Below are 27,983 nucleotides of genomic sequence, written 5' to 3' on the forward strand. Positions count from 1 at the left end.
ACTGGGAGGATCCTCAGAGCTGCTTTATAAGTACAGAAGAAAGGCAGGAGAGAGCCAGTGAGGGTGTGGGAGAAGGTGTAAGGATGAGATTTATTCTCTGCATTGTAAAATGAAACTTCCCCTGCCTCATAGTCCAGGAGAATCCCCACTGCCCGGGGTCTCTCACTCAGGGGGAGCTCGGTCCAGGGGGAGGTGAGGGCGCAGCATTTACCTCCATGTAACAGCCCCACTCCCCAGATTCCCTCCTCAGGTGTTGGTGAGAACCTCCCCTTCCTCCTCACAGAGTCTCTGCACACCCCCAGCTCACAGATACCCCCCACCTCCTCCAGCTCCACCCCCACCTCCCAGTAATGTCTCCCCGAGGTGAAGCCCTCGCGCCCCAGCACACATTGATACAAATCAAATCTCCGGGGACTGCGGGGGAGGCTCTGCTTTCTCTCTCCCCATCTGACACTTTTCCCATCCTCAGACAGGAGGAGCCGGGGATTCGCAGTTTCAGGATCCAGAGTCACAGGCACTGCAGAGAGGAGGAGACATTAATAAACATGAGCACACTCTCCTCATTGGCTCCTCACACACCTCTAACCCCCATTGGTTCCCTATACCTCCCGGCTCTAGCTCTCATTGGCTCCTCACTCTCCCACCCCCTAAACCTCATTGGCTGCTCCCTGAGTCACTTACTTAGTCTATGAGAGGAGCTCCGTCATTGGCTGCAACTCACTGACAGGGCTGAGCCATACCAGTGATCCTATTGGCCATCTGCTCTTTAGTATCTCCATTGGACGATTCCCCTGACATCATCAGTGACAGGGAGTTTCTAATTGGCTAATTCCCTGCCGGGCTTCCTATAACTCACAGCCCCATTGGCCTCCTCTTCCCATTTATATCCCTTCCCTGAAAACCCTCCCCCTGTGACCCCCCTCCATTAAAGCCAGGGGCAGTCCTTAGTATAAGGGGCGGGGTCTGTGTCACTCCCTGCATGCGCTCCTGTGGCAGGAACTGCAGTAATTGCCTCATGGGGCAGGAGGGAGCGGTGCTGGCGCTGGGGTCTGCACTGGGAGAAGCTGCACCGGCCACGCAGGCGGGAAGGAGAGGCAGAGAGCGGAGAGAGCGGGGGCAGCACAGAGCAAGGGGCAGAGGAGAGGGAAGGCTGCAGGGGCAGCAGATTCACAGCTGAGAGGGGGAAGGGGAGAGGGCTGGGGCATGCAGAGAGGAGAGGAGAGGGAGGAGACAGAAGGTGGGTGAGGGGCAGGGAATGGAGGGACGGTGATAGTGATGGAGGAAGAGCCAGGGGAGCTCAGGAGGCTGTAGGGGCAGCAGCTTCACAGCTGAGAGGGGGAAAGGGAGGGGAAGGGTGAGGCTGGAGGAGACCCTGTAGCAGCTCTCATTCATAGACGGGATCATTTGTATAATTAGTTATATCAGAGGCAGTTACCTGCATATCTGCCACATCCCATCCACCACTCTGAATTAAAACAAAGAGAAACACGGATCAGAGGTCAGAGAAGAGAAATAAATACAGTGCCAGGCAGAAATATATTTATCAGACTGTGAATAAAACTTACCCAGTCCTGCAGGGTGGGAAGAAACAGTAAGAAATAGAGAAATGTTAGAGCTTCCAGGTTATAAAACGTCCATCAGAGAACTTGTGACATTTCCACTGTTATAAAGAAAGAACTTGGCATTTTATATGCGCTAGAATAGAATCATAAACAGATATTTATACAAATGATAATTCTCTGTTTTTATGTTCATCAGACGTATAACAGAATTCCCAGACAAATTCACGCTGTCTTCTTATTGCTATTTGACAGATAATTCAGAATTGTCAGAGGTCCCTCTTTGGGATTTTATTGATTTCTGAGCCAGGAAGTTGTCTCTGAACTGATTCTGCATTTTGTCTCCTGTTCTAAGGCTGATGCTGAGGAAACAATCAGGATAACATTGTTGGGACTTCTCAGGGTAATTATCAAAGAGATTTCTAGTGGTAAAAATAATTAATTGTGTCCCCTGAATATGGCTGAAGGAACAAGGGCTGAGTGGAGAGGTTTCCAGGAACAGGTGTTAAAGGTGCACCTGTTGAGTGAAGGTGTTCCCAGGGTGTGGGTATTAAAGTAGCACACATTGACTGGAAGCATTCCCAGGGGGAGGGTGCTAAAGATGTATGCAGTGAGTGGAGATGTTCCCGGGGGGAGGGTGCTAAAGATGCATGCAGTGAGTGCAGATGTTCCCAGGGGGAGGGTGCTAAAGATGCATGCAGTGAGTGGAGATGTTCCCGGGGGGAGGGTGCTAAAGATGCATGCAGTGAGTGCAGATGTTCCTGGGGGAGGGTGCTAGAGATGCATGCAGTGAGTGGAGATGATCACGGTGGGAGGGTGCTAAAGATGCATGCAGTGAGTGGAGATATTCCTGGGGGGAGGGTGCTAAAGATGCATGCAGTGAGTGGAGATGTTCCTGGGGGGAGGGTGCTAAAGATGCATGCAGTGAGTGGAGTAGTTCCCGGGGGGAGGGTGCTAAGGATGCATGCAGTGAATGGAGATGTTCCCGGGGGGAGGGTGCTAAAGATGCACGCAGTGAGTGGAGATGTTCCCATGGGGAGGGTGCTAAAGATGCATGCAGTGAGTTGAGATGTTCCCGGGGGGAGGGTGCTAAAGATGCAAGCAGTGAGTGGAGATGGTCCCAGGGGGAGGGAGCTAAAGATGCATGCAGTGAGTGGAGATGTTCCCGGGGGGGGAGGGTGCTAAAGTTGTATGCAGTGAGTGGAGATGTTCCCGGGGCGAGGGTGCTAAAGATGCATGCAGTGAGTGGAGATGTTCCCTTGGGAAGGGTGGTAAAGATGCATGCAGTCAGTGAGATGTTCCCGGGGAGAGGGTGCTAAAGATGCATGCAGTGAGTGGAGATGTTCCTTTGGGGGAGGTTGCTAAAGATGCAGGCAGTGAGTGGAGATGTTCCCTGGGGGAGGGTGCTAAAGGTGCATGCAGTGAGTGGAGATGTCCCTGGGGGAGGGTGCTAAAGATGCATGCAATGAGTAGAGATGTGCTAAAGATGCATGCAGTGAGTGCAGATGTTCCCTGGGGGAGGGTGCTAAAGATGCATGCAGTGAGTGGAGATGTTCCTGGGGAGGGTGCTAAGGATGAATTGAGTGGAGATGTTCCTGGGGGGAGGGTGCTAAAGATGCATGCAGTGAGTGGAGATGTTCCCAGGGGGAGGGTGCTAAGGATGCATGCAGTGAGTGGAGATGTTCCCAGGGGGAGGGTGCTAAAGATGCATGCAGTGAGTGGAGATGTTCCCAGGGGGGGAGGGTGCTAAAGATGCATTCAGTGAGTGCAGATGTTCGTGGGGGAGGGTGCTAAAGATGCATGCAGTGAGTGGAGGCATTTCTGGGGGTTGTTAATATGTTAAATGGAGCATTCTCATGGTGGGGAGCGGGGTGTTAAGGTCAGAGGAGGAAGAGTACACAGTTAGATGAATTTCCAAATATTCATTTTTGCAGCAAAACCTGCTGGGGAGGAAGGAGGTTGGGGGCGATTATGGACAGACCACAGGGGGAGTGGAAAGGAACTGAGAGGCAGATGGACTGAGCTGCTCTCTCTGTTGGTAAAACACAATATTCACAGTAAAGTGAGGACTTATCTGTATATAAAGTTAAATATTACATGGGGGTCATATTCAGTAGGAAGTGAGTGACAGATGGACTGAGCTGCTCTCTCTGTTGGTAAAACACAATATTCACAGTAAATTGAGGACATATCTGTATATAAAGTTAAATATTACACGGGGTCATATTCAGTAGCAAGTGAGTGAGAGATGGACTGAGCTGCTCTCTCTGTTGGTAAAACACAATATTCACAGTAAAGTGATGACTTATCTGTATATAAAATTAAATATTACATGGGGGTCATATTCAGTAGGAAGTGAGTGACAGATGGACTGAGCTGCTCTCTCTGTTGGTAAAACACAATATTCACAGTAAAGTGATGACTTATCTGTATATAAAGTTAAATATTACATGGGGGTTTGCACGGCTCAGATTTTGAATATTGACCTGTACACTTCTATATATTTCTTTATAACAAAAACAAATTCCCTTCATCTTATACATAACTGAGAGTAGGAGAGTGTAAATGATATTTATTATTTCCATAAGAACATAAGAAGTGTCCTGCTGGGTCAGACGAGGTCCATCGAGCCCAGCATCCTGTCTGACAGTGCCAGTCTGGGGCACGAGTACCCGGCAGACCCCCAATTGTTGATCCATTTCTTGTATCTCATTCCCAGGGATAAGCGCTGGCTTTCCTGAGTCCACCTGGCTAATAACTCTTTATGGACTTTTCCTTCAGGGACTTCTCCAATCCTCTTCTGATCCCCCCATGCTACGTCCCTTAACCATGTCCTCCTGCAACAGATTCCATCGCTTGATTGTGCTGCGAGTGGAAAATACTTCCTATGATTGGAATTAAATCTGCCGCTTGCTACTATCATGGGATGTCCCTTAGTCCTATTGTTACTGAGAGGGTAAATAACCGTTCCCTATTTACCCGTTCCACCCCACTCATGATTTATAAATCCAAATCATATCCCCTTCTCTGTCTTCTCTTCCTCCACAAGTCCCTCTGTAGAATATACTGAGAGAACTCAGAGATTTACATCTAAAATTTGTTTCATAGGGCAGGCTTTGCAATTTCAGATTTTGGCAAATGTAAAAGAGAGAATAAATAAGAGATCGGGGAAGACAGGAGACAACGGGATCAGGACCACAAACAGAGGAAGGGGAAGGGGAAGGGGAAGAGAGGTGCAATCTCTTATCTGTACAGACAGATTGCAGATGTGCATCTGAGAAACTCCACATTCTGACTGCTAATGATTTAATGCAAACAATTAAAACAAAAGTAAAAGAGAGAGATTCTTCTACCTCCAAAGCTTGTGATCACTTTCTTCAGTTGCTGAGGGTATCTCAGTGGGAAATCCATTCTCAGGTCAGTAGAAACAGCCTCTGGTTCTGGAAACTCCACGTTCTGACACCTACAGGTAAGAGAGTCGCTGGGATTATTCTGGAAGATGTTCAACCCCAGGAGATAGAGATGGGACAGGAGGAGAGAATGAGATATAACCACAGGTAAGAGAGTCACTGGGATTGTTCTGGGAGATGTTCAACCCCAGGGGATAGACATTGGACAGGAGGAGAGAATGAGATATAACTACAGGTAAGAGAGTCACTGGGATTATTCTGGGAGATGGTCACCCCCTGAGATAGACATCGGACAGGGGGAGAGAATGAGATATAACTACAGGTAAGAGAGTCACTGGGATTATTCTGGGAGATGTTCAACCCCAGGAGATAGACATGGGACAGGAGAAGAGAATGAGATATAACTACAGGTAAGAGAGTCCCTGGGATTATTCTGGGAGATGTTCAACCCAAAGAGATAGACATGGGACAGGGGGAGAGAATGAGATATAACTACAGGTAAGAGAGCACTGGGATTATTCTGCGAGATGTTCACCCCCAGGAGATAGACATGGGACAGGGGGAGAGAATGAGATATAACTACAGGTAAGAGAGGCACTGGGATTATTCTGGGAGATGTTCAACCCCAGGAGATAGACATGGGACAGGAGGAGAGAATGAGATATAACTACAGGTAAGAGAGTCACTGGGATTATTCTGGGAGATGTTCAACCCAAGGAGATGGACATGGGGCAGGTCAAGAGAATGAGATATAACTACAGGTAAGAGAGTCACTGGGATTATTCTGGGAGGTGTTCAACCCCAGGAGTTAGAGATGGGACAGGAGGAGAGAATGAGATATAACTACAGGTAAGAGAGTCACTGGGATTATTCTGGGAGATGTTCAACCCAAGGAGATGGACATGGGACAGGAGGAGAGAATGAGATATAACTACAGGTAAGAGAAGCACTGGGATTATTCTGGGAGATGTTCAACCCCAGGAGATAGACATGGGGCAGGTGGAGAGAATGAGATATAACTACAGGTAAGAGAGTCACTGGGATTATTCTGGGAGGTGTTCAACCCCAGGGGATAGAGATGGAGCAGATGGGATCATCCTGATGATGCCCTGGTCTTCAACCCTTTGAGCTAGGATGGGAAGGTTTGTGGAGGGAGGAGTGAACTATTCAGAACAGCTCCTCCACTGAGGTTGCTGGAATAGCCACCCCCTGCTGCTTATAAAAGCGGCTGTATTAATTCTAGCTCTGGCATTCTGGATAAGAGTTAAAGAGAGTAGGAGTGTTTATCTGGAGTTGTTCCCCGGTTTGGGTTCTGGATTACACAGCCTGAGCCATTACCCAAGTGGGAAGGGGATCAGGGCCTGCATTGGTGCTGGTTCTACAAGAACATAAGACTTTGCCATAATGGTTCAGACCAAAGGTCCATCAAGTACCTGGGAGGATCCCAAGGGGTAGAAAGATTCCAAGCTGCTCATCCCAGTGAGAAGGGGATTCCTACAGCTCCACCTTAATAATGGTTTATGGACTTTTCCTCCAGGAACTTGTCCAAACCAAATCCCACTTCTCCCACCAGTTTACTAATCATTAAGATCCTTTGTTACCCCTCTTAATCCCGTCAAGCTCCGTCACCAAAAATATAAATTTCCAACCACATAGAAAAGATGAGAAAGTAACTTGTACCTGCTCAGGGTGTCCTTCACATCCTAGAAGAGAAACAAAACAGAGATTATATCTAGCTCCACCCTACAGATCATGAGCAGCTGTTATACACTTTAGGATATTCCACACTCAGATCTGTGGAATGACACAACTGCCTGTTTATAGAGCAAAGAAACTCCATGCAATGAAAGAGGATCATCCTTCCTCCTTCTCACAGGCAGAGAGCAGTTTGATGAGGAGCAGACACTGGCGCTCCTAATCAGAGCTGCCTGGGAAGGAACAGGAGAGAGGCTGGGACTGAGGGGTTTCTTATGAGAGCTCCCCTGGAAGATGTAAGGAGAGAGGCTGGGACTGAGGAGTTTTCTTATGAGAGCTCCCCTGGAAGATGTAAGGAGAGAGGCCGGGACTGAGGGTTTTACTTATGAGAGCTCCCCTAGAAGATGTAAGGAGAGAGCCTGGGACCGAGGGGTTTTCTTATGAGAGCTCCCCTGGAAGATGTAACGAGACAGGCTGGGACTGAGGGGTTTTCTTATGAGATCTCCCCTGGAAGATGTAAGGAGAGAGGCTGGGACTGAGGGGTTTACTTATGAGAGCTCCCCTGGAAGATGTAAGGAGAGAGCCTGGGACTGAGGTGTTTTCTTATGAGAGCTCCCCTGGAAGATGTAAGGAGAGAGGCTGGGAATGAGGGGGTTTCTTATGAGAGCTCCCCTGGAAGATGTAAGGAAAGAGCCTGGGACTGAGGGGTTTTCTTATGAGAGCTCCCCTGGAAGATGTAAGGAGAGAAGCTAGGATTGAGGGGTTTTCTTATGAGAGCTCCCCAGGACGATGTAAGGAGAGAGGCTGGGACTGAGGGGTTTTCTTATGAGAGCTCCCCTGGAAGATGTAAGGAGAGAGGCCGGGACTGAGGGCTGTTCTTAGGAGATCTCCCCTGGAAGATGTAAAGAGAGAGGCTGGGACTGAGGGCTTTTCTTATGAGAGCTCCCCTGGAAAATGTAAGGAGAGAGGCTGGGACTGAGGGCTTTTCTTATGAGATCTCCCCTGGAAGATGTAAAAAGAGAGGCTGGGACTGAGGGCTTTTCTTATGAGAGCTCCCGTGGAATATGTAAGGAGAGAGGCTGGGACTGAGGGGTTTTCTTATGAGAGCTCCCCTGGAAGATGTAAGGAGAGAGCCTGGGACGGAGACATTTTCTTATGAGAGCTCCCCTGGAAGATGTAAGGAGAGAGCCTGGGACTGAGGAGTTTTCTTATGAGAGCTCCCATGGAAGATGTAAGGAGAGAGCCTGGGACTGAGGTGTTTTCTTATGAGAGCTCCCCTGGAGGATGTAAGGAGAGAGCCTGGGACGGAGACATTTTCTTATGAGAGCTCCCCTGGAAGATGAATGGAGAGAGGCTGGGACTGAGGGGGTTTCTTATGAGAGCTCCCATGGAAGATGTAAGGAGAGAGCCTGGGACTGAGGCATTTTCTTATGAGAGCTCCCCTTGAAGATGTAAGGAGAGAGCCTGGGACTGAGGAGTTTACTTATGAGATCTCCCCTGGAAGATGAATGGAGAGAGGCTGGGACTGAGGGGTTTTCTTATGAGAGCTCCCATGGAAGATGTAAGGAGAGAGCCTGAGACTGAGGGGTTTTCTTATGAGAGCTCCCCTGGAAGATGTAAGGAGAGAGGCTGGGATTGAGGGGTTTTCTTATGAGAGCTCCCCAGGACGATGTAAGGAGAGAGGCTGGGACTGAGGGCTTTTCTTATGAGAGCTCCCCTGGAAGATGTAAGGAGAGAGGCTGGGACTGAGGGCTTTTCTTATTAGATCTCCCCTGGAAGATGTAAAGAGAGAGGCTGGGACTGAGGGCTTTTCTTATGAGAGCTCCCCTGGAAGATGTAAGGAGAGAGGCTGGGTTTGAGGGGTTATCTTATGAGAGTTCCCCTGTAAAATGTAAGGAGAGAGGCTGGGACTGAGGGCTTTTCTTATGAGAGCTCCCCTGGAAGATGTAACGAGAGAGACTGGGACTGAGGGCTTTTCTTATGAGATCTCCCCTGGAAGATGTAAAGAGAGAGGCTAGGACTGAGGGCTTTTCTTATGAGAGCTCCCATGGAAGATGTAAGGAGAGAGCCTGGGACGGAGACATTTTCTTATGAGAGCTCCCCTGGAAGATGAATGGAGACAGGCTGGGACTGGGGGGTTTTCTTATGAGAGCTCCCATGGAAGATGTAAGGAGAGAGCCTGGGACTGAGGCATTTTCTTATGAGAGCTCCCCTGGAAGATGTAAGGAGAGAGCCTGGGACTGAGGCATTTTCTAATGAGAGCTCCCCTGGAAGATGAATGGAGAGAGGCTGGGACTGAGGGGTTTTCTTATGAGAGCTCCCATGGAAGATGTAAGGAGAGAGCCTGGGACTGAGGGGTTTTCTTATGAGAGCTCCCCTGGAAGATGTAAGGAGAGAGGCTGGGACTGAGGGCTTTTCTTATGAGATCTCTCCTGGAAGATGTAAAGAGAGAGGCTGGGACTGAGGGCTTTTCTTATGAGAGCTCCCCTGGAAGATATAAGGAGAGAGGCTGGGATTGAGGGGTTTTCTTATGAGAGTTCCCCTGGAAAATGTAATGAGAGAGGCTGGGATTGAGGGCTTTTCTTATGAGAGCTCCGCTGGAAGATGTAAAGAGAGAGGCTGGGACTGAGGGCTTTTCTTATGAGAGCTCCCCTGGAAGATGTAAGGAGAGAGGCTGGGACTGAGGGCTTTTCTTATGAGATCTCTCCTGGAAGATGTAAGGAGAGAGGCTGGGATTGAGGGGTTTTCTTATGAGAGTTCCCCTGGAAAATGTAAGGAGAGAGGCTGGGACTGAGGGCTTTTCTTATGAGAGCTCCCCTGGAAGATGTAAAGAGAGAGGCTGGGACTGAGGGCTTTTCTTATGAGAGCTCCCCTGGAAGATGTAAGGAGAGAGCCTGGGACTGAGGCATCTTCTTATGAGAGCTCCCTTGGAAGATGTAAGGAGAGAGCCTGGGACTGAGGAGTTTTCTTATGAAAGCTCCCATGGAAGATGTAAGGAGAGAGCCTGGAACTGAGGCATTTTCTTATGAGAGCTCCCCTGGAAGATGTAAGGAGAAAGCCTGGGACGGAGACATTTTCTTATGAGAGCTCCCCTGGAAGATGAATGGAGAGAGGCTGGGACTGAGGGGCTTTCTTATGAGAGCTCCCATGGAAGATGTAAGGAGAGAGCCTGGGACTGAGGCATTTTCTTATGAGAGCTCCCCTGGAAGATGTAAGGAGAGAGCCTGGGGCGGAGACATTTTCTTATGAGAGCTCCCCTGGAAGATGAATGGAGAGAGGCTGGGATTGAGGGGCTTTCTTATGAGAGCTCCCATGGAAGATGTAAGGAGTGCGCCTGGGACTGAGGAGTTTTCTTATGAGAGCTCTCCTGGAAGATGTAAGGAGCTGCAAGGAAGGAGCAGCTAGGAGCTGCAAGGAAGATGGGGCAATGAAGAAGCACTGTGGGCCAACCTAAAAAACCACTCCATCTTTATTGGAGTGGTTTACAGGCCTCCAAACCAAAAAGATGAGCTGGACAGAGATCTGGTTATTGACATCCACAGGATAGGAAAGAAGGGAGAAGTGGTGATCGTTGGAGACTTTAATATGCCAGATGTAGACTGGAGAATCCCATCTGCAGAATCTAATAGTGGATGCCCTGCAAGTAGCTTTGTTCAAACAAATGGTAATGGAACCCACGAGAGAAGGAGCTATACTCGACTTACTGCTCACTAATGGAGATAATGTCTCAGACGTCCAGGTGGGTGCCCACTTCAGCACCAGTGATCATCAAACGGTATGGTTTAATATCACAAAAAGGAGACGGCAAAGAAGCACAAAAACCCGAGTTCTGCAGTTCAAAAACACAAACTTTGATGAAATGGGGAAGTACCTGGAGGAAGAACTAAAAGGCTGGGAGTATGTGAGAGATGTGGATCAACAGTGGACCAATCTTAAAGGAGCAATTGCCAAGTCAACTAATCTATATGTTAGAAAAGTAAAGAAAAGCAAAAGAAAAATGAAACCTATCTGGTTCTCAAAGGAGGTGGCTGACAAAATAAAGGCTAAAAGAACAGCGTTCAAGAAATACAAAAGATCCCAAAGAGAGGAGCACAAAGAAGAATATCTGGTAGAACTGAGGGAGACAAAGAAATTAATCAAGAGAGCAAAAAGTCAAGCAGAAGAGAGGATTGCCAAGGAAGTAAAGAGAGGTGACAAAACATTTTTCAGATACATCAGTGAAAAGAGAAAAGTTCAAAGTGGTATAGTGAAATTGAAAGGTGGTAATGATCAATGTGTGGAGAGAGACGAAGAAATGGCAGAAATATTAAACGAATACTTCTGTTCTGTGTTCACTAAGGAGGACCCTGGAGAAGGACCGTCGCTAGTTAACAAGAAACTGGAGGGGAGGGGAGTAGATGTAATTCCATTTACAGTAGAAAATGTATGGGAAGAGCTGGGGAAACTGAAAGTAGACAAAGCCATGGGGCCTGATGAAGTTCATCCCAGAATACTGAGGGAGCTCAGAGATGTTCTGGTAGGTCCGCTGTGTGACTTGTTCAATAGATCCCTAGAAACGGGAGTGGTGCCGAGTGATTGGAGAAGAGCGGTGGTGGTCCCGCTTCACAAAGTGGGAACAGAGAGAAGGCTGGTAACTACAGACCGGTTAGCCTCACTTCAGTGGTGGGAAAAGTAATGGAGTCACTGTTGAAAGAGAGAATAGTGAACTATCTACAGTCGGGAGAAATGCTGGACCAGAGGCAGCATGGATTCACCAGGGGAAGATCCTGTCAGACAAATCTGATTGACTTTTTTGACTGGGTAACCAAGGAATTGGATCAAGGAAGAGCACTCGATGTCATCTACTTGGATTTCAGCAAAGCTTTTGATACGGTCCCGCACAGGACACTGGTGAATAAAATGAGAAGCTTAGGAGTGAGTGCCGAGGTGGTGACCTGGATTGCAAACTGGTTGACGGACAGAAGACAATGTGTGATGGTAAATGGAGCTCTCTCTGAAGAGAGGGAGGTTTTAAGTGGTGTACCACAAGGATCGGTGTTGGGACCGGTCCTGTTCAATATATTTGTGAGCGACATTGCGGACGGGATAGAAGGTAAGGTTTGTCTTTTTGCGGATGACACTAAGATCTGCAACAGAGTGGACACGCCGGAAGGAGTGGAGAGAATGAGACGGGATTTAAGGAAGCTCGAAGAGTGGTCGAAGATATGGCAGCTGAGATACAATGCCAAGAAGTGCAAAGTCATGCATATGGGGTGTGGAAATCCGAATGAACTGTATTCGATGTGGGGAGAAGGGCTGATGTGCACGGAGCAGGAGAGAGACCTTGGGGTGATAGTTTCTAACGATATGAAGTCTGCGAAACAATGCGACAAGGCGATAGCAAAAGCCAGAAGAATGCTGGGCTGCATAGAGAGAGGAATATCGAGTAAGAAAAGGGAAGTGATTATCCCCTTGTACAGGTCCTTGGTGAGGCCTCACCTGGAGTACTGTGTTCAGTTCTGGAGACCGTGTCTACAAAGAGACAAGGACAAGATGGAAGCGGTACAGAGAAGGGCGACCAGGAAGGTGGAAGGTCTTCATCGGATGACATACGAGGAGAGATTGAACAATCTAAATATGTACTCCCTGGAGGAAAGGAGGAGCAGGGGTGATATGATTCAGACTTTCAGATACTTGAAAAACTTTAACGATCCAAAGACAAGGACAAACCCTTTCCGTCAGAAAAAAAATCAGCAGAACCAGAGGTCACGAGCTGAGGTTCCAGGGAGGAAGACTAAGAACCAATGTCAGGAAGTATTTCTTCACGGAAAGGGTGGTGGATGCCTGGAATGCCCTTCCGGAGGAAGTGGTGAAGTCTAAAACTGTGAACGACTTCAAAAGGGTGTGGGATAAACACTGGATCCATCAAGTCTAGAGGGCGTGAATAAAGAGGAGGCAGCAAAACACTGCACGGAGCGGCAGTAGCCACAGAGGCATTCAAACACTGCACGGAGCGGCAGTAGCCAAAGAGGCATTCACGGAGCGGGATGCCAGTGGCCAGTAGTTGGTGTTCCACCTTCACGGAGCGGAAGGATGGAGGGCTGCTATCTCCAAAAAACCCCCAAAAAAACAAAAAATAAAAACAGGGGTGGGTAAGAGTATGGGGTAAGGGTGTGGCCTGCTTGTTACAGCGGTTGCTACCCCTAATTGAGCTGGACGTTCACTTGGATGCAGATCCGGCGCTGCTCTCTAAATTGGTGGTGGGGTGGAGGGGAATTAGGGCTGGAGGGTACTGGAAGCCAATAGTAACAGGTGGGAGAGAGAAAAAGGGGAAAAAAATGGATAAAGTGCGTAGCTTGGGCAGACTGGATGGGCTGTTTGGTCTTCTTCTGCCGTCATTTCTATGTTTCTATGTAAGGAGAGAGGCCGGGACTGAGGGGTTTTCTTATGAGATCTCCCCTGGAAGATGTAAGGAGAGAGGCTGGGACTGAGGGGTTTTCTTATGAGGGCTCCCCTGGAAGATGTAAGGAGAGAGGCTGGGAATGAGGGGTTTTCTTATGAGAGCTCCCCTGGAAGATGTAAGGAGAGAGGCCGGGACTGAGGGGTTTTCTTATGAGAGCTCCCCTGGAAGATGTAAGGAGAGAGGCTGGGACTGAGGAGTTTTCTTATGAGAGCTCCCCTGGAAGATGTAAGGAGAGAGGCTGGGACTGAGGGCTTTTCTTATGAGAGCTCCCCTGGAAGATGGAAGGAGAGAGGCTGGGACTAAGGGGTTTTCTTATGAGGGCTCCCCTGGAAGATGTAAGGAGAGAGGCTGGGACTGAGGGGTTTTCTTATGAGAGCTCCCCTGGAAGATGTAAGGAGAGAGGCTGGGACTGAGGGGTTTTCTTATAAGAGCTCACCTGGAACATGAAAGGAGAGAGGCTGGGACTGAGGGGTTTTCTTATGAGAGCTCCCCTGGAAGATGTAAGGAGAGAGGCTGGGACTGAGGGGTTTTCTTTTGAGGGCTCCCCTGGAAGATGTAAGGAGAGAGGCCGGGACTGAGGGGTTTTCTTATGAGAGCTCCCCTGGAAGATGTAAGGAGAGAGGCTGGGACTGAGGGGTTTTCTTATGAGAGCTCCCCTGGAAGATGTAAGGAGAGAGGCTGGGACTGAGGAGTTTTCTTATGAGAGCTCCCCTGGAAGATGTAAGGAGAGAGGCTGGGACTGAGGGCTTTTCTTATGAGAGCTCCCATGGAAGATGGAAGGAGAAAGGCTGGGACTGAGGGGTTTTCTTATGAGGGCTCCCCTGGAAGATGTAAGGAGAGAGCCTGGGACTGAGGGGTTTTCTTATGAGGGCTCCCCTGGAAGATGTAAGGAGAGAGGCTGGGACTGAGGGGTTTTCTTATGAGGGCTCCCCTGGAAGATGTAAGGAGAGAGGCTGGGACTGGGGGGTTTTCTTATGAGAGCTCCCCTGGAAGATGTAAGGAGAGAGGCTGGGACTGAGGGGTTTTCTTATGAGAGCTCCCCTGGAAGATGGAAGGAGAGAGGTTGGGACTGAGGGGTTTTCTTATGAGAGCTCCCCTGGAAGATGTAAGGAGAGAGGCTGGGACTGAGGGGTTTTCTTATGAGAGCTCCCCTGGAAAATGTAAGGAGAGAGGCTGGGACAGAGGGGTTTTCTTATGAGAAACAGAAGGATGGTGACTGGGAAAATGTATCATTTGCTATGTGATCTCAATATTCATGACTATGTTTATGTTTTATAATAGACAGCACATTAAATAAACACTCATATGCACAACAGAGAGGTTCCCTATATTGAAAATGAACGAGGAATGATTTAGTAATGATCCCCTGAGGAAACCATCTGGGTGAAACGAAAGTCTCTCATCGGGAGCTTTAAATAGAAAAAAAAGAAACGAAATAAGGAAGCTTCAAGAAATTTGTTGGGAAAGGAATGAAGTAAAATGCATAGTGCTGGTGTTGTTTGTTTGTTATAAATGTCATCTGAACAATAGATTAAATAGCCTGGGTTTGAATAAAAAATGTTTACAATTTTTGTATAATAAATAATATGTGCAATATATGAATGTATTTTAATATGTTAGTAATAGGTATAATATTGTATTAGAGATAGGTGCAATATTATAACTTGTGTATGAATGTGGTATGAGTGATGAGTGTTGGTTTAATTTTAAATGTTTGTGGTCTTAAATTATATAAAGTGAATCAAATGATAAATAAAGGTTGATGTTGAAACATACACAGGTATAGGGTTGTATAATTATTCACACAGAATACTACCTGTGGGTTACCCATGTGTTGTTATATGATTCTGACCATTGTGGGATTTAATTGATGGTCATTTAAAATTGTAACTCTCAGTTTACACATTAGGTTTTTGAATATTTCTTTTGTGATCTTTTTCTTTATTATTAAGGCTCCCCAATTAATGTGGACTTAGTGGAATAACAGATGTAGTTATTTTCATATTTGTTTTCTTATGGAATATTGCTATTGTCATTTCCTATTTACTTATTCTTTTTCATTGTATAATGTTTGAGAAAATTAATAAAGTATAAATTAAAAAAAATTTAAAAAAAGGTTTTTATTATGAGTTTTTGCCTCTACGGCCAACTTGATTTCAAATTCTCTCTTAGCTGCCTTATCAATGTTTTACACTTAACTTATTTAATTTTTTATTTATTTAACATTTTTCTATACCGAACTTCATGACAAGCTTCATATCAGGCCGGTTTACATCAAACTTAGGGGTTAACTGAACATAACCATATAACAGGAAGGCCGAAGCGCAGATACAATTAACAGGGAGAGTGAACTTGGGGGCTAGAGTAGCCAGGAAATAAAGGACAGAGACAACTGGAGAGTGAGAACGTATGAATATACAGTGGCTGGGTCGGTCATTTAGTCTAGTGGGCTAAATGAAAGAACTGTTGCAATGTTAGGCTTAAGGGAAGGCTTGGATGAAAAGCCAAGTTTCGAGTTTTTTTCGGAAGGTAATCAGGCAGGGTTCCAGTCTTAGATCAGTCGGCAGGTTGTTCCAGATGATGGGGCCAGCTGTGGAGAATGCCCGTTCTTTCGTGGAGGTTAGACGAGAGGATTTAGTTGGGGGAACTTGAAGGGTTCCTTTGTGTGCCGCTCTGACGGGTCTTGCAGAAGTGTATAGTTTGAGTGGGAACTGGAGGTCTAAAGGTAGTTGGTTGTGTATGGATTTGTGGATAATGGTGAGTGCTTTGTGCAAAATTCTGTATTTAATAGGTAGCCAGTGTAGGTTTCTAAGTATAGGAGTGATATGAGTTCTCCGGTTGGTGTTGGTTAATATCCTGGCTGCTGAGTTCTGGAGCATCTGTAGTGGTCTAGTGGCAGAGATCGGGAGTCCTAAGAGGAGAGTGTTACAGTAGTCGGTTTTGGAGAATATTGTTGACTGAAGGACAGCTCTGAAGTCCTGGAGATGGAGGAGGGGTTTGAGTCTTTTCATAACTTGGAGCTTGAAGAAACAATCCTTCGTAATATTGTTGATTGATTTTTTGAGGTTCAAATGGTTATCAATGGTGACTCCTAAATCTCTAACTGGAGTGGTCTGAGGAATAGAGGTTGTCTGATCGTGGCTGGTAGAATGGTCGGTGGAGATGAAAAGGATTTCTGTTTTGGCTGCATTGAGGACCAGGTTCAGGCTGGTGAGTAAGTGGTTGATGGACTTAAGGCAGTTCTCCCAGAAGGAGAGCGTTTTTGGAAGGGATTCTTTTATTGGGATCAGGATCTGAACGTCATCAGCATATAAGTAGTGAATTAGGTTAAGGTTTGTGAGGAGCTGGCAAAGAGGCAGTAGGTAGATATTGAAGAGGGTGGGGGATAGAGAGGAGCCTTGGGGAACACCTAGAGTAGATTTGAAGTTAGGAGATTCTTTATTATTGATAGTGATCTTGGAGCTTCTATTATTGAGGAATGAGTTGAACCATTGGAAGGCGTATCCAGATAATCCAATGTCTGAGAGACGATTGAGGAGGATGCTATGGTTCACGGTGTCAAACGCCACAGAGATGTCTAAGAGAACTAGCAGGAATGAAATCCCTTTATCCAGGCCCATGAGGATGTGGTCTGTTAGCGAGATGAGGAGGGTTTCGGTACTGGAAGACTTGCGGAAGCCATACTGGGAGGGGTATAGGATTTTGTGTTCCTCCAGGTAGTCCGAAAGCTGAGTGTTCACCACCTTCTCGGTGAGTTTTGCTAGCAGCGGGAGGTTGGATATGGGTCGGAAGTTGGAGAGCTCATTAGTGTCGAGGTTGGGTTTCTTCAAGAGAGGTTTAATAGATGCTGTTTTAAGGTCATCCGGGTATACTCCTTGTGCTAGGGAGCAGTTAATGATGCCGGCCAGAGATCTGGAGATGGTGCCTGGGATAAGGAGCAAAAGGTTCGTTGGGATGTGGTCCATTGGGTGGCTGGATGGTTTCAGCATCTTGAGTGTTGATTCAATCTCCAGAAGGGTGGTGGGCTCGAAGGAATCTAGGGTAGCTCTGGGGGAGCATGTGGAGGTGAAGTTTAGAGCTGGTGTTGTTGGGTTACTTGACAATACTTATCCTTTTTCCTGTTTTCTTCACATTGGTCCTTTTAACAATTTTTGAAGGACTTTTTTGGATAAAATAGCCTCTTTCACTGTGCCTTTAAACCAAGACAGTAATTGTTTGGCCTTTCTTCGACATTTCTTAATGTGTGTAATACATTTGGACTGTACTTCTAAAATGTAATTTGTAACAATGTCCACGCCTGTTATTCACTTTTAACCTTTGTAGCTGCACTTTTCAGATTTTTTCTATTTTCCTCATTTTATCAAAGTGTCCCTTTTGAAAATTTAATGCTAGAGGCATGGATTTACTTATTATTCCTCTTCCAGTCATTAATTCAAATTTGATCATGATATGATCACTATTGCCAAGTGGCCCCACCACCGTTACCTCTCTCACCAAATCCTGCATTCCACTAAGAATTAAATCTAAAATAACTCCCTCTCTTGTTGGTTCCTGAACCAATTGCTCCATGAAGCAGTCATTTATTACATCCAGGAACTTTATGTCTCTAGCAAGTCCTGATATTACATTTACCCAGTTAAAATTGGGGTAATTCAAATCTCCCATTATTACTGTGCTGCCAAATTGGTTAGCTTCCCTTATTTCTCTTAGCATTTCATTGTCCAGCTTATCATTTTGTCCAGGTGGATGGTAGTATACTCCTATCACTATACTCTTACACACACGGGATTTCTACCCATATAGATTCTACTGAGCATTTAGTCTCTTGTATGATCTTTATCCTGTTGGACTCTATACCCTCCCGGACATAAAGTGCTACACCCGCACCAAGTTGATCCTCCCTATCATTGTGATATAATTTGTACCCTGATATAGCACTGTCCATTGGTTATCCTTCTTCCACCAGGTCTCGGTGATGCCAATTATGTCGATCTCATCATTTGCTGCTATACACTCTAACTCTCCCATCTTACTTCTTAGACTTCTGGCATTGGCATACAGACAGTTCAACGTGTGTTTTTTGTTTGTATTAACAACCTGCTTTTCAGTTGTTAGGGATAATTTGGAATCCTTTAGCTCAGGTTATTCTTTACTTATAGGCACATGGACTACTTTTCCTTTTATTGGAACCTCTCTCTTGGTATGCCCTATCCTTCAAGGAAACAAGAGATTTCCCCCTTGTTCAAGTTTAAAACTGCTCTATCTCCTTTTTAAAAGTTAGCGCCCACAGCCTGGATCCACTCTGGTTAAAGTGGAGACCATCCCTTTGGAAGAGACTCCCCTTCCCCAAAAGGTTCCCCAGTTCCTTACAAAACTGAATCCCTCTTCCTTGCACCATCGTCTCATCCACGCATTGAGACTCTGGAGCTCTGCCTGCCTCTGGGGACCTGTGCATGGAACAGGAAGCATTTCAGAGAATGCTACCCTGGAGGTTCTGGATTTAAGCTTTCTACCTAAGAGCCTAAATTTGGCTTCCAGAACCTCCCTCCCACATTTTCCTACGTCGTTGGTACCCACATGTACCATGACAGCCGGCTCCTCCCCAGCACTGTCTAAAATCCTATCTAGGTGACGCGTGAGGTCCGCCACCTTCTTCCACTCAGGCAAATTACCAGGCAGTCCTCACGTCCACTAGCCATCCAGCTATCTGCATTTTAATGATCAAATCACCAATTATGATGACCGACCTAAAGTTTCCCTCCAGGGAAGTTGCCCTGAGAGACTCGCCCTCAATGCGAGAGCACAACTCATCACCTGGAGAGCAGATCCTTGCTACAGGGGCTGTGGAGTTTGAAGCCTGGATCATGCCCTGTGACCTCTGGAGACCTAGCCCAGAGGCCTTTGTGTAAGGTATTTTTATGAGTCTTCCTGTCCTCTTGTGCTGCCAGAAGTGCAGGGGCTCTGGAAGCCTGGAACATGCCCTGTGACCTCTGGAGTCCTTGCCCTGGGGCTGCTGGATAGGATATGTAGATGGGGTTTCTGGTCCTCTTCTGGTGGAAGGGGTGAAGGCCTCTTGAAGCCTGGATCACTCGCTGTGACCTTAAGGGTAATTAATGTTGTACTGGTCTGGTGATAACACCTGATGTGATGCTTAAACAAGTTCAAAGTAAGATATTCAGTTACATTCAGAGAAAGAGACCCCAAGGGTGGCAAAACTGATTCTTCAAAAACTAGAGATCTAGGGGGCTTGGAGGTGCCTAATTTTCAAAGCTGTTTTGTGGCCTCTCTTTTGAAATCTTTATAGGAAAGGCCTGTGGAATCCGCACTCAAACAGTGGCAAGAACTGAACAAGAATTGCTGGAGACGTCCCCTCAGTGGCTCCCCTTGCTTATTTGGTAGAGCGAGAGACCCGAGAAGCTTCTCCAATCTATTCTCGATGTCACTAAAGATCTGGGACAAGGGTGGATTGCAGGAAAATATCAGCCCGGGGGATTTCATTCAAAACCGACCCACAAGATATCTGTCTGACTCACTTGTGGATTTTCCCTGCAGCAGTGTTTCAACATTTCCCAAAAGCTCGCCAAACTGACCCTCCATAGGTAGATCATGTGACCTGGAGCCTGGAAGATCTGAGCCAAACAATCTCCAACATAAATGTCACATTTTTCCTAAATAACTAAGTCGTAGAATACACCCTAGACCAGAGGTGTGAGCAAACGGAGCTGCGGGACCTCTTCCATCCATGCAATCAGTTGCCATCCGCCCACAAGTCTGGTTCCCTCCCTCATAATTATATCTTGCATTCCTCATCTGGGATTAAAGTCCTTTGTCAACCAATCAGCTCATGAACCAGTTCCCAAGTAATGTGACCAGCCACACTGCCAGCCAGGGTCAGACACACACACACAGTCTCTCAGTCACAGACTCTTGCCCTCAGTGTACGGGTGTGTGATAGAGAAAGTGTGTGCATGGGTGTATTTCTGTGTCAGGGAGAAAGACACCCACAGCCTCACTCTCTCTCTCTGAAACACACATTCTGTCATTGTACTGCTGCTGCTCATCTGCTCACACAGTGAGCACCTCTGCTTCAGTACTGCCACATGATTATCTAAAAAGGTTTTGCTCGCTGCCAGCACTCACCCTCTCCCTTTCTCACCCTCACTCCAGGAGACTCACTGTTTCCACAGCCAGTTTACCCTTTCAGGAGGAAAGCCCAGCCTGCAGATGCCTCCCCAGCATTGCATCGGCACTTCCTCTTGGCTCACTCCATCCCTTTTTGTGACTGTAGCTCGCCTCCACTTCTCCATACCCCCCACCACCATTCCAGTGCATTCCCATTGACTGAGTGCTACAGAGTCTGCTGCTTTTATAGCTCCCCAGGCTCGGCACTGCCTACCTACTCTGTTACAACAGGCCCTAAAACACCAATACACCTGATATTAGAATAACAGAACAAGCCAAGCTGTTATAGATCCCTACGCTAGCAGAATACCTCATCTCAGTCACACATGCAGAATAGACAGACCCTCACCAAACACAGAATAAAGAGACAATAAAGCTGAACTGGAAACATGCAAACAAAAACTGAATTGTAAACTATAACAAGACAGACTCCATATGCAGTGCAACGACAGAAAAACAAAAACATCACCATTCCTCATTAAACATCAAACAACATCAAGATATGATAATAGTAAAGCCATACTCATAAAAAGAATAAATATCTCAAAGCAGCTGATGAATAAAACATTGAATGATTAAAAATATATAGCACTGGAAAATTAAAACAAAAAACAATCAGTAAAGTATTTCCAACCAGCAGACGCATCAAACGACACCCAATAATTAAAACTAAGGCTATAAAAAAATCCTCTGCTCTCCATACCTGGGACCTTTAGGCTCCAGTCACCCTCAGATTGTCATGGATTAGTCAGGAATAGGAGGTGAGCACAAACTTTCTCCTCTCTCTTATATATACACACTTCCTAACATATATGCTCATTCTCACACAGACTCCCTTATATTTTCTCTCACACACACACGCTCACTGTTTTAAATAGTCCTCTTGCTCACACAAATGCTCATCGGCGTGCTCGATCTCTCTCACTCACATACGTGTTCACGGCTCACTCAGGCTTGCTCACACTCATGCTCTGGAAAACACAGTAAGCCTGACTATTATGCATTGCAACAATGGAAAAACAGAAACATCATTCCTCAAACAACATTAAGCAATGCTGTAAGAAATATAAAATATCATTCATAATATTAAAACAATACTAAAAAAAAGAATAAATATGTCAAGTAGGCAACATCCATCGAACATCAAGTAATTATAAGTTTTTTCTAATATTTCCTAAACATCAAGTATTTCAAACAGCAGACACAAGAAATAACCCCCCAAATTTAAAATAATAGGATTAAAATTTTCTAACTTTCCATACCTGGAATCATTTGGTTTCCAGTCACCCACAGATTGTTGTGGATTGGGATGGGGACCTCACAATATTTACTTCTCTCCAACTCCCCAACAAACACACATGCTGTCACACACACAGGCTCTCTCTCACTCACATATACGCCATCACATACACCAGGCTCTGTTACTCTCTCTTACACACACACACACAGTCTCAGGCTCTCACAGACACATACAGGCCCTCTCAGTCTGTCAATCATACGCAGTCTCTCACACATACACAGGCTCTGTCGTACATTCATAAACATGCAGGCTCTCTTGCACACACACACACGTGCAGTCTCTCTCTCTTACACACACATACACACACACACACACACACACAGTCTCAGGCTCTCACAGACACATACAGGCCCTCTCAGTCTGTCCATCATACGCAGTCTCTCACACAAACACAGGCTCTGTCGTACGTTCATAAACATGCAGGCTCTCTTGTGCACACACACACACACGTGCAGTCTCTCTCTCATACACTCATATAGCTTTCAGGCTTCCCCCTTCTTCTGGCCTTCCCTTTCTCGGCTGAGGGATGGCAGTGCTGCTCCTCAATGCTGGAAGGCAGGTGGAAGAAGGTAACTGCTACACGCGGCTCCTGTAGGGTGACCGTTTCCACAGACCTGAACTGGTCACTTGAGGACTGGGGGAGAGGTCAGAAGGTGTCCTTTACCTCCCTCTCATTTGTATATATGTGTTCCCACTCCCCGTGAACCATACTGAGGGCCCTTCAGTTCCTGATATTTATGCTTTCTCCCTCACAAATGTCCATGTTCTTTCTCTCAGACACACATTCTCTCTCCCTCCTCACTCATACCCATGATCTGATCTCTCTGTCACACACACACATACTCTCTCCCCCTCTCTCACACACACATTCTCTCTCCCTCCTCACTCACACCTATGTTCTCATCTCTCTGTTACACACACACATACTCTCTCCCCCTCTCTCACACACACATTCTCTCTCCCTCCTCACTCACACCTAAGTTCTCATCACTCTGTCACACACACACATACTCTCTCCCTCTCTCATACACACACTCTCTCTCCCTCCTCACTCATACCCATGATCTCATCTCTGTCACACACACACACATACCCTCTCTCCTTCTCTCATACACATAAATTTCTCTCCCACTTTCTCCCACTCACATATATGCTCTCTCACTCTCTCATACACACATGGCCTGCCCTCCTCATTTTTTTCCTGACTGGGGCACTACCGATGTCCCAACAAACAGGAATGGGGAGAGAGGGGCAGAGGAAGCTGAAGAACAGAGAAATACTCCCCTCACCCCCCAGCAAAGGGGCAACTTTATCTGGAGGGAGGTCAGAGCTGGACTCTAGATAGGAGGACAGTGGTGCACAGATCGATTGCAGCATAGCAAGGCCCCGTGTGTAGTTAGCAGGCAATAGCACAGTTGTGGCACCAGCACGGACTCGCATGGACAGAGGGGAAATCTCCATCACCTGCACGGTGGGAAGGAGAGGACTCTCTCTTTGGGCCACCTCCATGCAGGACCTCTTCACAGCAGGAAGCTGGAAAAATCACCTGATCAGAGCGACCGGCCCACGGGGGATGCCCGATCCCACGACAGGACAATCCACCCCTGATCTGGGATCCTACAGAGGAAAAGTCAGGAGGTACTGGAAGATGCTTCCCTCTATCTCTGATTTGTTATAATAAATCCTCTGTGCCAGGACTTACGTCCCAGCTTTCCAAGAGCCGGGACAGGCTGGGGCTTTCAAGACTTGGCTTATTCTTCCAGGGGAGGAAGATTTACACTTTACACAATTGTCTGCAAAATATCAGCAGCCAACCACTCATTGCTCCCGTTATATTCAGATTTGCTGTTTCTTGAATCAAAAGGAGCATTTTTAAGTGGCTGAAAATTCTCCTGAGTGAATGCAGCCAAGACCCAGATCTAATTCCTGATCTTACACAATTATAATATCAAGTAATCCTGAAAATCTCCCTGTCTGCACCTATGCACATAATTATTCCTACCTCAGATTCCCACTGATTTATCTGATGTGTTTAGCCTGCCTTATGTATCACTACAGCTGATATTCACAGGGAAATGATTATATTAGGGTTTTTATATTGTAAGTGAATTCCAGCAGCCCTCATGGCAGATCTGTAACTTCCTTAGAAATCTCTCTGAGCTGTCACCTTCAGTAACTCTGCCGCTGGCTGCTGACTCTTCTCCTCTATCTCGGAGATCAGGAGCTTGATGGAGGAGCTTTGCTCTTCTAGCCGGGTCACATTTTCCCCGATTCTCTGCAGAATCTTCTTCTCTTCCTCCTCCAGGCTGGAGAGAAGGATTCGCTTCTCCTCAGTCAGAAACCGCTGCATCTCCTCAAAGTCAGACTCAACCCTCTGTCTCTCGATCTCTGTCTGGCTCTGCATGGAACAAAGAGATGGAAATCTCAGTAACACGGCCCTGGTTTAGGTGCACAGAGCTCTGGATGCAGCTGCTGCAATGAACAAGGAATCTCTGCTGTTCCCAGAGCCCTCCTGAGCTTTGTGTCACCCGAGGATCCACCACCAGAAACTGCGTCACAGCTCTCAGGAGTCAATCAAAAGCTGCAAATATCAAATGCTTACATCAGAGGAAAGTTCTCTCTCACTTCACACGTGGTTAAGGGGTAAATGTACATCCTGGAGTGCAACTGGTTAAAAAGCATCAGGCCCGAGCTATCCCTGGCCTCTGATGGAGAGAGCAGAAATGATTCCCAATCTGCCTGTCCTCAGCTAATAAGCACCAGAAATACTCCCAGCCCCTCTGTAACAAGGCAGGATGGATCCTAGGATCCTCTGATTGATCTGGTTCAGGGCACTGATGAGACACAGACACCCACCCTCAGCTCCTCAGCTTTCCTCTCCTCACTGGATTTAAGCTTCAGAAGATCTTCCAGCTCCTTTCTCACTCGCTCCAAGTGCATTTGGATTTTATTCTGTGAACAATAAACATCTTTGGTTTGAATTTCATTATTTTTAAGAACAGAATTTCCACATACAGAGTACATGTGAGATAACATCGCCAGTTTAGATAATCTTTAAAAAGCAGACTGATTTATGAATGTGATAATTAATAATAAAGATACTGACACTCACCTTGTATTCCTGCACAGCCTCCTGTATGGGGGTCACAGGTGTGAGATCTGTGACCCCGGGACACACTGTGATAATAAAGATACTGACACACACCTTGTATTCCTGCACAGCCTCCTGTATGGGGGATCACGGTGTGAGATCTGTGACCCCGGGACACACTGTGATAATAAAGATACTGACACTCACCTTGTATTCCTGCACAGCCTCCTGTATGGGGATCACGGTGTGAGATCTGTGACCCCGGGACACACTGTGATAATAAAGATACTGACACACACCTTGTATTCCTGCACAGCCTCCTGTATGGGGATCACGGTGTGAGATCTGTGACCCCGGGACACACTGTGATAATAAAGATACTGACACACACCTTGTATTCCTGCACAGCCTCCTGTATGGGGATCACAGTGTGAGATCTGTGACCCCGGGACACACTGTGATAATAAAGATACTGACACACACCTTGTATTCCTGCACTGCCTCCTGTATGGGGATCACGGTGTGAGATCTGTGACCCCGGGACACACTGTGATAATAAAGATACTGACACACACCTTGTATTCCTGCACTAGCCTCCTGTATGGGGATCACAGTGTGAGATCTGTGACCCCGGGACACACTGTGATAATAAAGATACTGACACACACCTTGTATTCCTGCACAGCCTCCTGTATGGGGATCACAGTGTGAGATCTGTGACCCCGGGACACACTGTGATAATAAAGATACTGACACACACCTTGTATTCCTGCACAGCCTCCTGTATGGGGGTCACAGTGTGAGATCTGTGACCCCGGGACACACTGTGATAATAAAGATACTGACACACACCTTGTATTCCTGCACTGCCTCCTGTATGGGGATCACAGTGTGAGATCTGTGACCCCGGGACACACTGTGATAATAAAGATACTGACACACACCTTGTATTCCTGCACTGCCTCCTGTATGGGGATCACAGTGTGAGATCTGTGACCCCGGGACACACTGTGATAATAAAGATACTGACACACACCTTGTATTCCTGCACAGCCTCCTGTATGGGGATCACAGTGTGAGATCTGTGACCCCGGGACACACTGTGATAATAAAGATACTGACACACACCTTGTATTCCTGCACATGCCTCCTGTATGGGGATCACAGTGTGAGATCTGTGACCCCGGGACACACTGTGATAATAAAGATACTGACACACACCTTGTATTCCTGCACAGCCTCCTGTATGGGGATCACAGTGTGAGATCTGTGACCCCGGGACACACTGTGATAATAAAGATACTGACACACACCTTGTATTCCTGCACTGCCTCCTGTATGGGGATCACAGTGTGAGATCTGTGACCCCGGGACACACTGTGATAATAAAGATACTGACACACACCTTGTATTCCTGCACAGCCTCCTGTATGGGGATCACAGTGTGAGATCTGTGACCCGGGACACACTGTGATAATAAAGATACTGACACACACCTTGTATTCCTGCACAGCCTCCTGTATGGGGATCACAGTGTGAGATCTGTGACCCCGGGACACACTGTGATAATAAAGATACTGACACACACCTTGTATTCCTGCACAGCCTCCTGTATGGGGATCACAGTGTGAGATCTGTGACCCCGGGACACACTGTGATAATAAAGATACTGACACACACCTTGTATTCCTGCACAGCCTCCTGTATGGGGATCACAGTGTGAGATCTGTGACCCCGGGACACACTGTGATAATAAAGATACTGACACACACCTTGTATTCCTGCACAGCCTCCTGTATGGGGATCACGGTGTGAGATCTGTGACCCCGGGACACACTGTGATAATAAAGATACTGACACACACCTTGTATTCCTGCACAGCCTCCTGTATGGGGATCACAGTGTGAGATCTGTGACCCCGGGACACACTGTGATAATAAAGATACTGACACACACCTTGTATTCCTGCACAGCCTCCTGTATGGGGATCACAGGTGTGAGATCTGTGACCCCGGGACACACTGTGATAATAAAGATACTGACACACACCTTGTATTCCTGCACAGCCTCCTGTATGGGGATCACAGTGTGAGATCTGTGACCCCGGGACACACTGTGATAATAAAGATACTGACACACACCTTGTATTCCTGCACAGCCTCCTGTATGGGGATCACAGTGTGAGATCTGTGACCCCGGGACACACTGTGATAATAAAGATACTGACACACACCTTGTATTCCTGCACAGCCTCCTGTATGGGGATCACAGTGTGAGATCTGTGACCCCGGGACACACTGTGATAATAAAGATACTGACACACACCTTGTATTCCTGCACAGCCTCCTGTATGGGGATCACGGTGTGAGATCTGTGACCCCGGGACACACTGTGATAATAAAGATACTGACACACACCTTGTATTCCTGCACAGCCTCCTGTATGGGGGTCACAGTGTGAGATTTGTGACCCCGGGACACACTGTGATAATAAAGATACTGACACACACCTTGTATTCCTGCACAGCCTCCTGTATGGGGATCACGGTGTGAGATCTGTGACCCCGGGACACACTGTGATAATAAAGATACTGACACACACCTTGTATTCCTGCAGTGCCTCCTGTATGGGGGTCACGGTGTGAGATCTGTGACCCCGGGACACACTGTGATAATAAAGATACTGACACACACCTTGTATTCCTGCACAGCCTCCTGTATGGGGGTCACGGTGTGAGATCTGTGACCCCGGGACTCTCTACAAATAACACAGATTGGACTCTGATCCTCTTCACAGAACAGCTTCAGCTTCTCCTCGTGCTCCTCACACAGATTCTCCTCTTTCTGTCTCACTGAGCTCTCAGAAAGCTTTTTCGCTATTTCTGTCACATTTGCCAGCTTCCTGTTAGGCCTGAGGTTTCTCTGCTGGGAGGTTTCCCTGCAGTGGGGACAGGGGAAGTTTGTGTCTCTCCCCTCCCAGGTCTGAGTGATACAGGAGCGGCAGAAGTTGTGTCCACAGTCTATGGTCACCGGATCTGTAAAATAATCCAAACAGATGGGACAGGAGGCTTCATCTCGCAGACTCTCAGCAGGGTTTGCAGCAGCCATGGCTCTTGCAGGAACGAAATGAAAGGTTTCAGTTTCAATTTCCTGTGCTGACAGGCGATTTTCGTGAAATTCAGGGAGTGTCTCTCTGGCACAGGAGGTTTTCAGCTTTCTGCATGCAGCCCCATCTGGGAGACAGGGACGCCCACCCCATAGTGAAGAAAATCACCAAATCCACTGTGAAAAGTCTCTAAATTGAG

General features: G+C 46.9%; 1 protein-coding gene across 1 annotated transcript; it reads right to left on the minus strand.

Annotated features, from left to right (window-relative positions):
* Positions 1-361: 361 nt before the first annotated feature.
* Positions 362-27,982, minus strand: LOC115081991 (E3 ubiquitin-protein ligase TRIM39-like). Its single transcript, XM_029586250.1, has 7 exons — positions 27,373-27,982; positions 24,445-24,540; positions 23,756-23,986; positions 6,650-6,672; positions 1,566-1,571; positions 1,436-1,465; positions 362-517 (listed from the first exon to the last, which is right to left on the minus strand). The coding sequence occupies exons 1-7, from the start codon at positions 27,784-27,786 to the stop codon at positions 496-498; spliced, it is 822 nt and encodes a 273-aa protein (XP_029442110.1). The 5' UTR covers positions 27,787-27,982; the 3' UTR covers positions 362-495.
* Position 27,983: the final 1 nt, after the last annotated feature.

This window comes from Rhinatrema bivittatum, unplaced genomic scaffold, assembly GCF_901001135.1.
Source record: "Rhinatrema bivittatum unplaced genomic scaffold, aRhiBiv1.1, whole genome shotgun sequence".
Taxonomy (NCBI): domain Eukaryota; kingdom Metazoa; phylum Chordata; class Amphibia; order Gymnophiona; family Rhinatrematidae; genus Rhinatrema; species Rhinatrema bivittatum.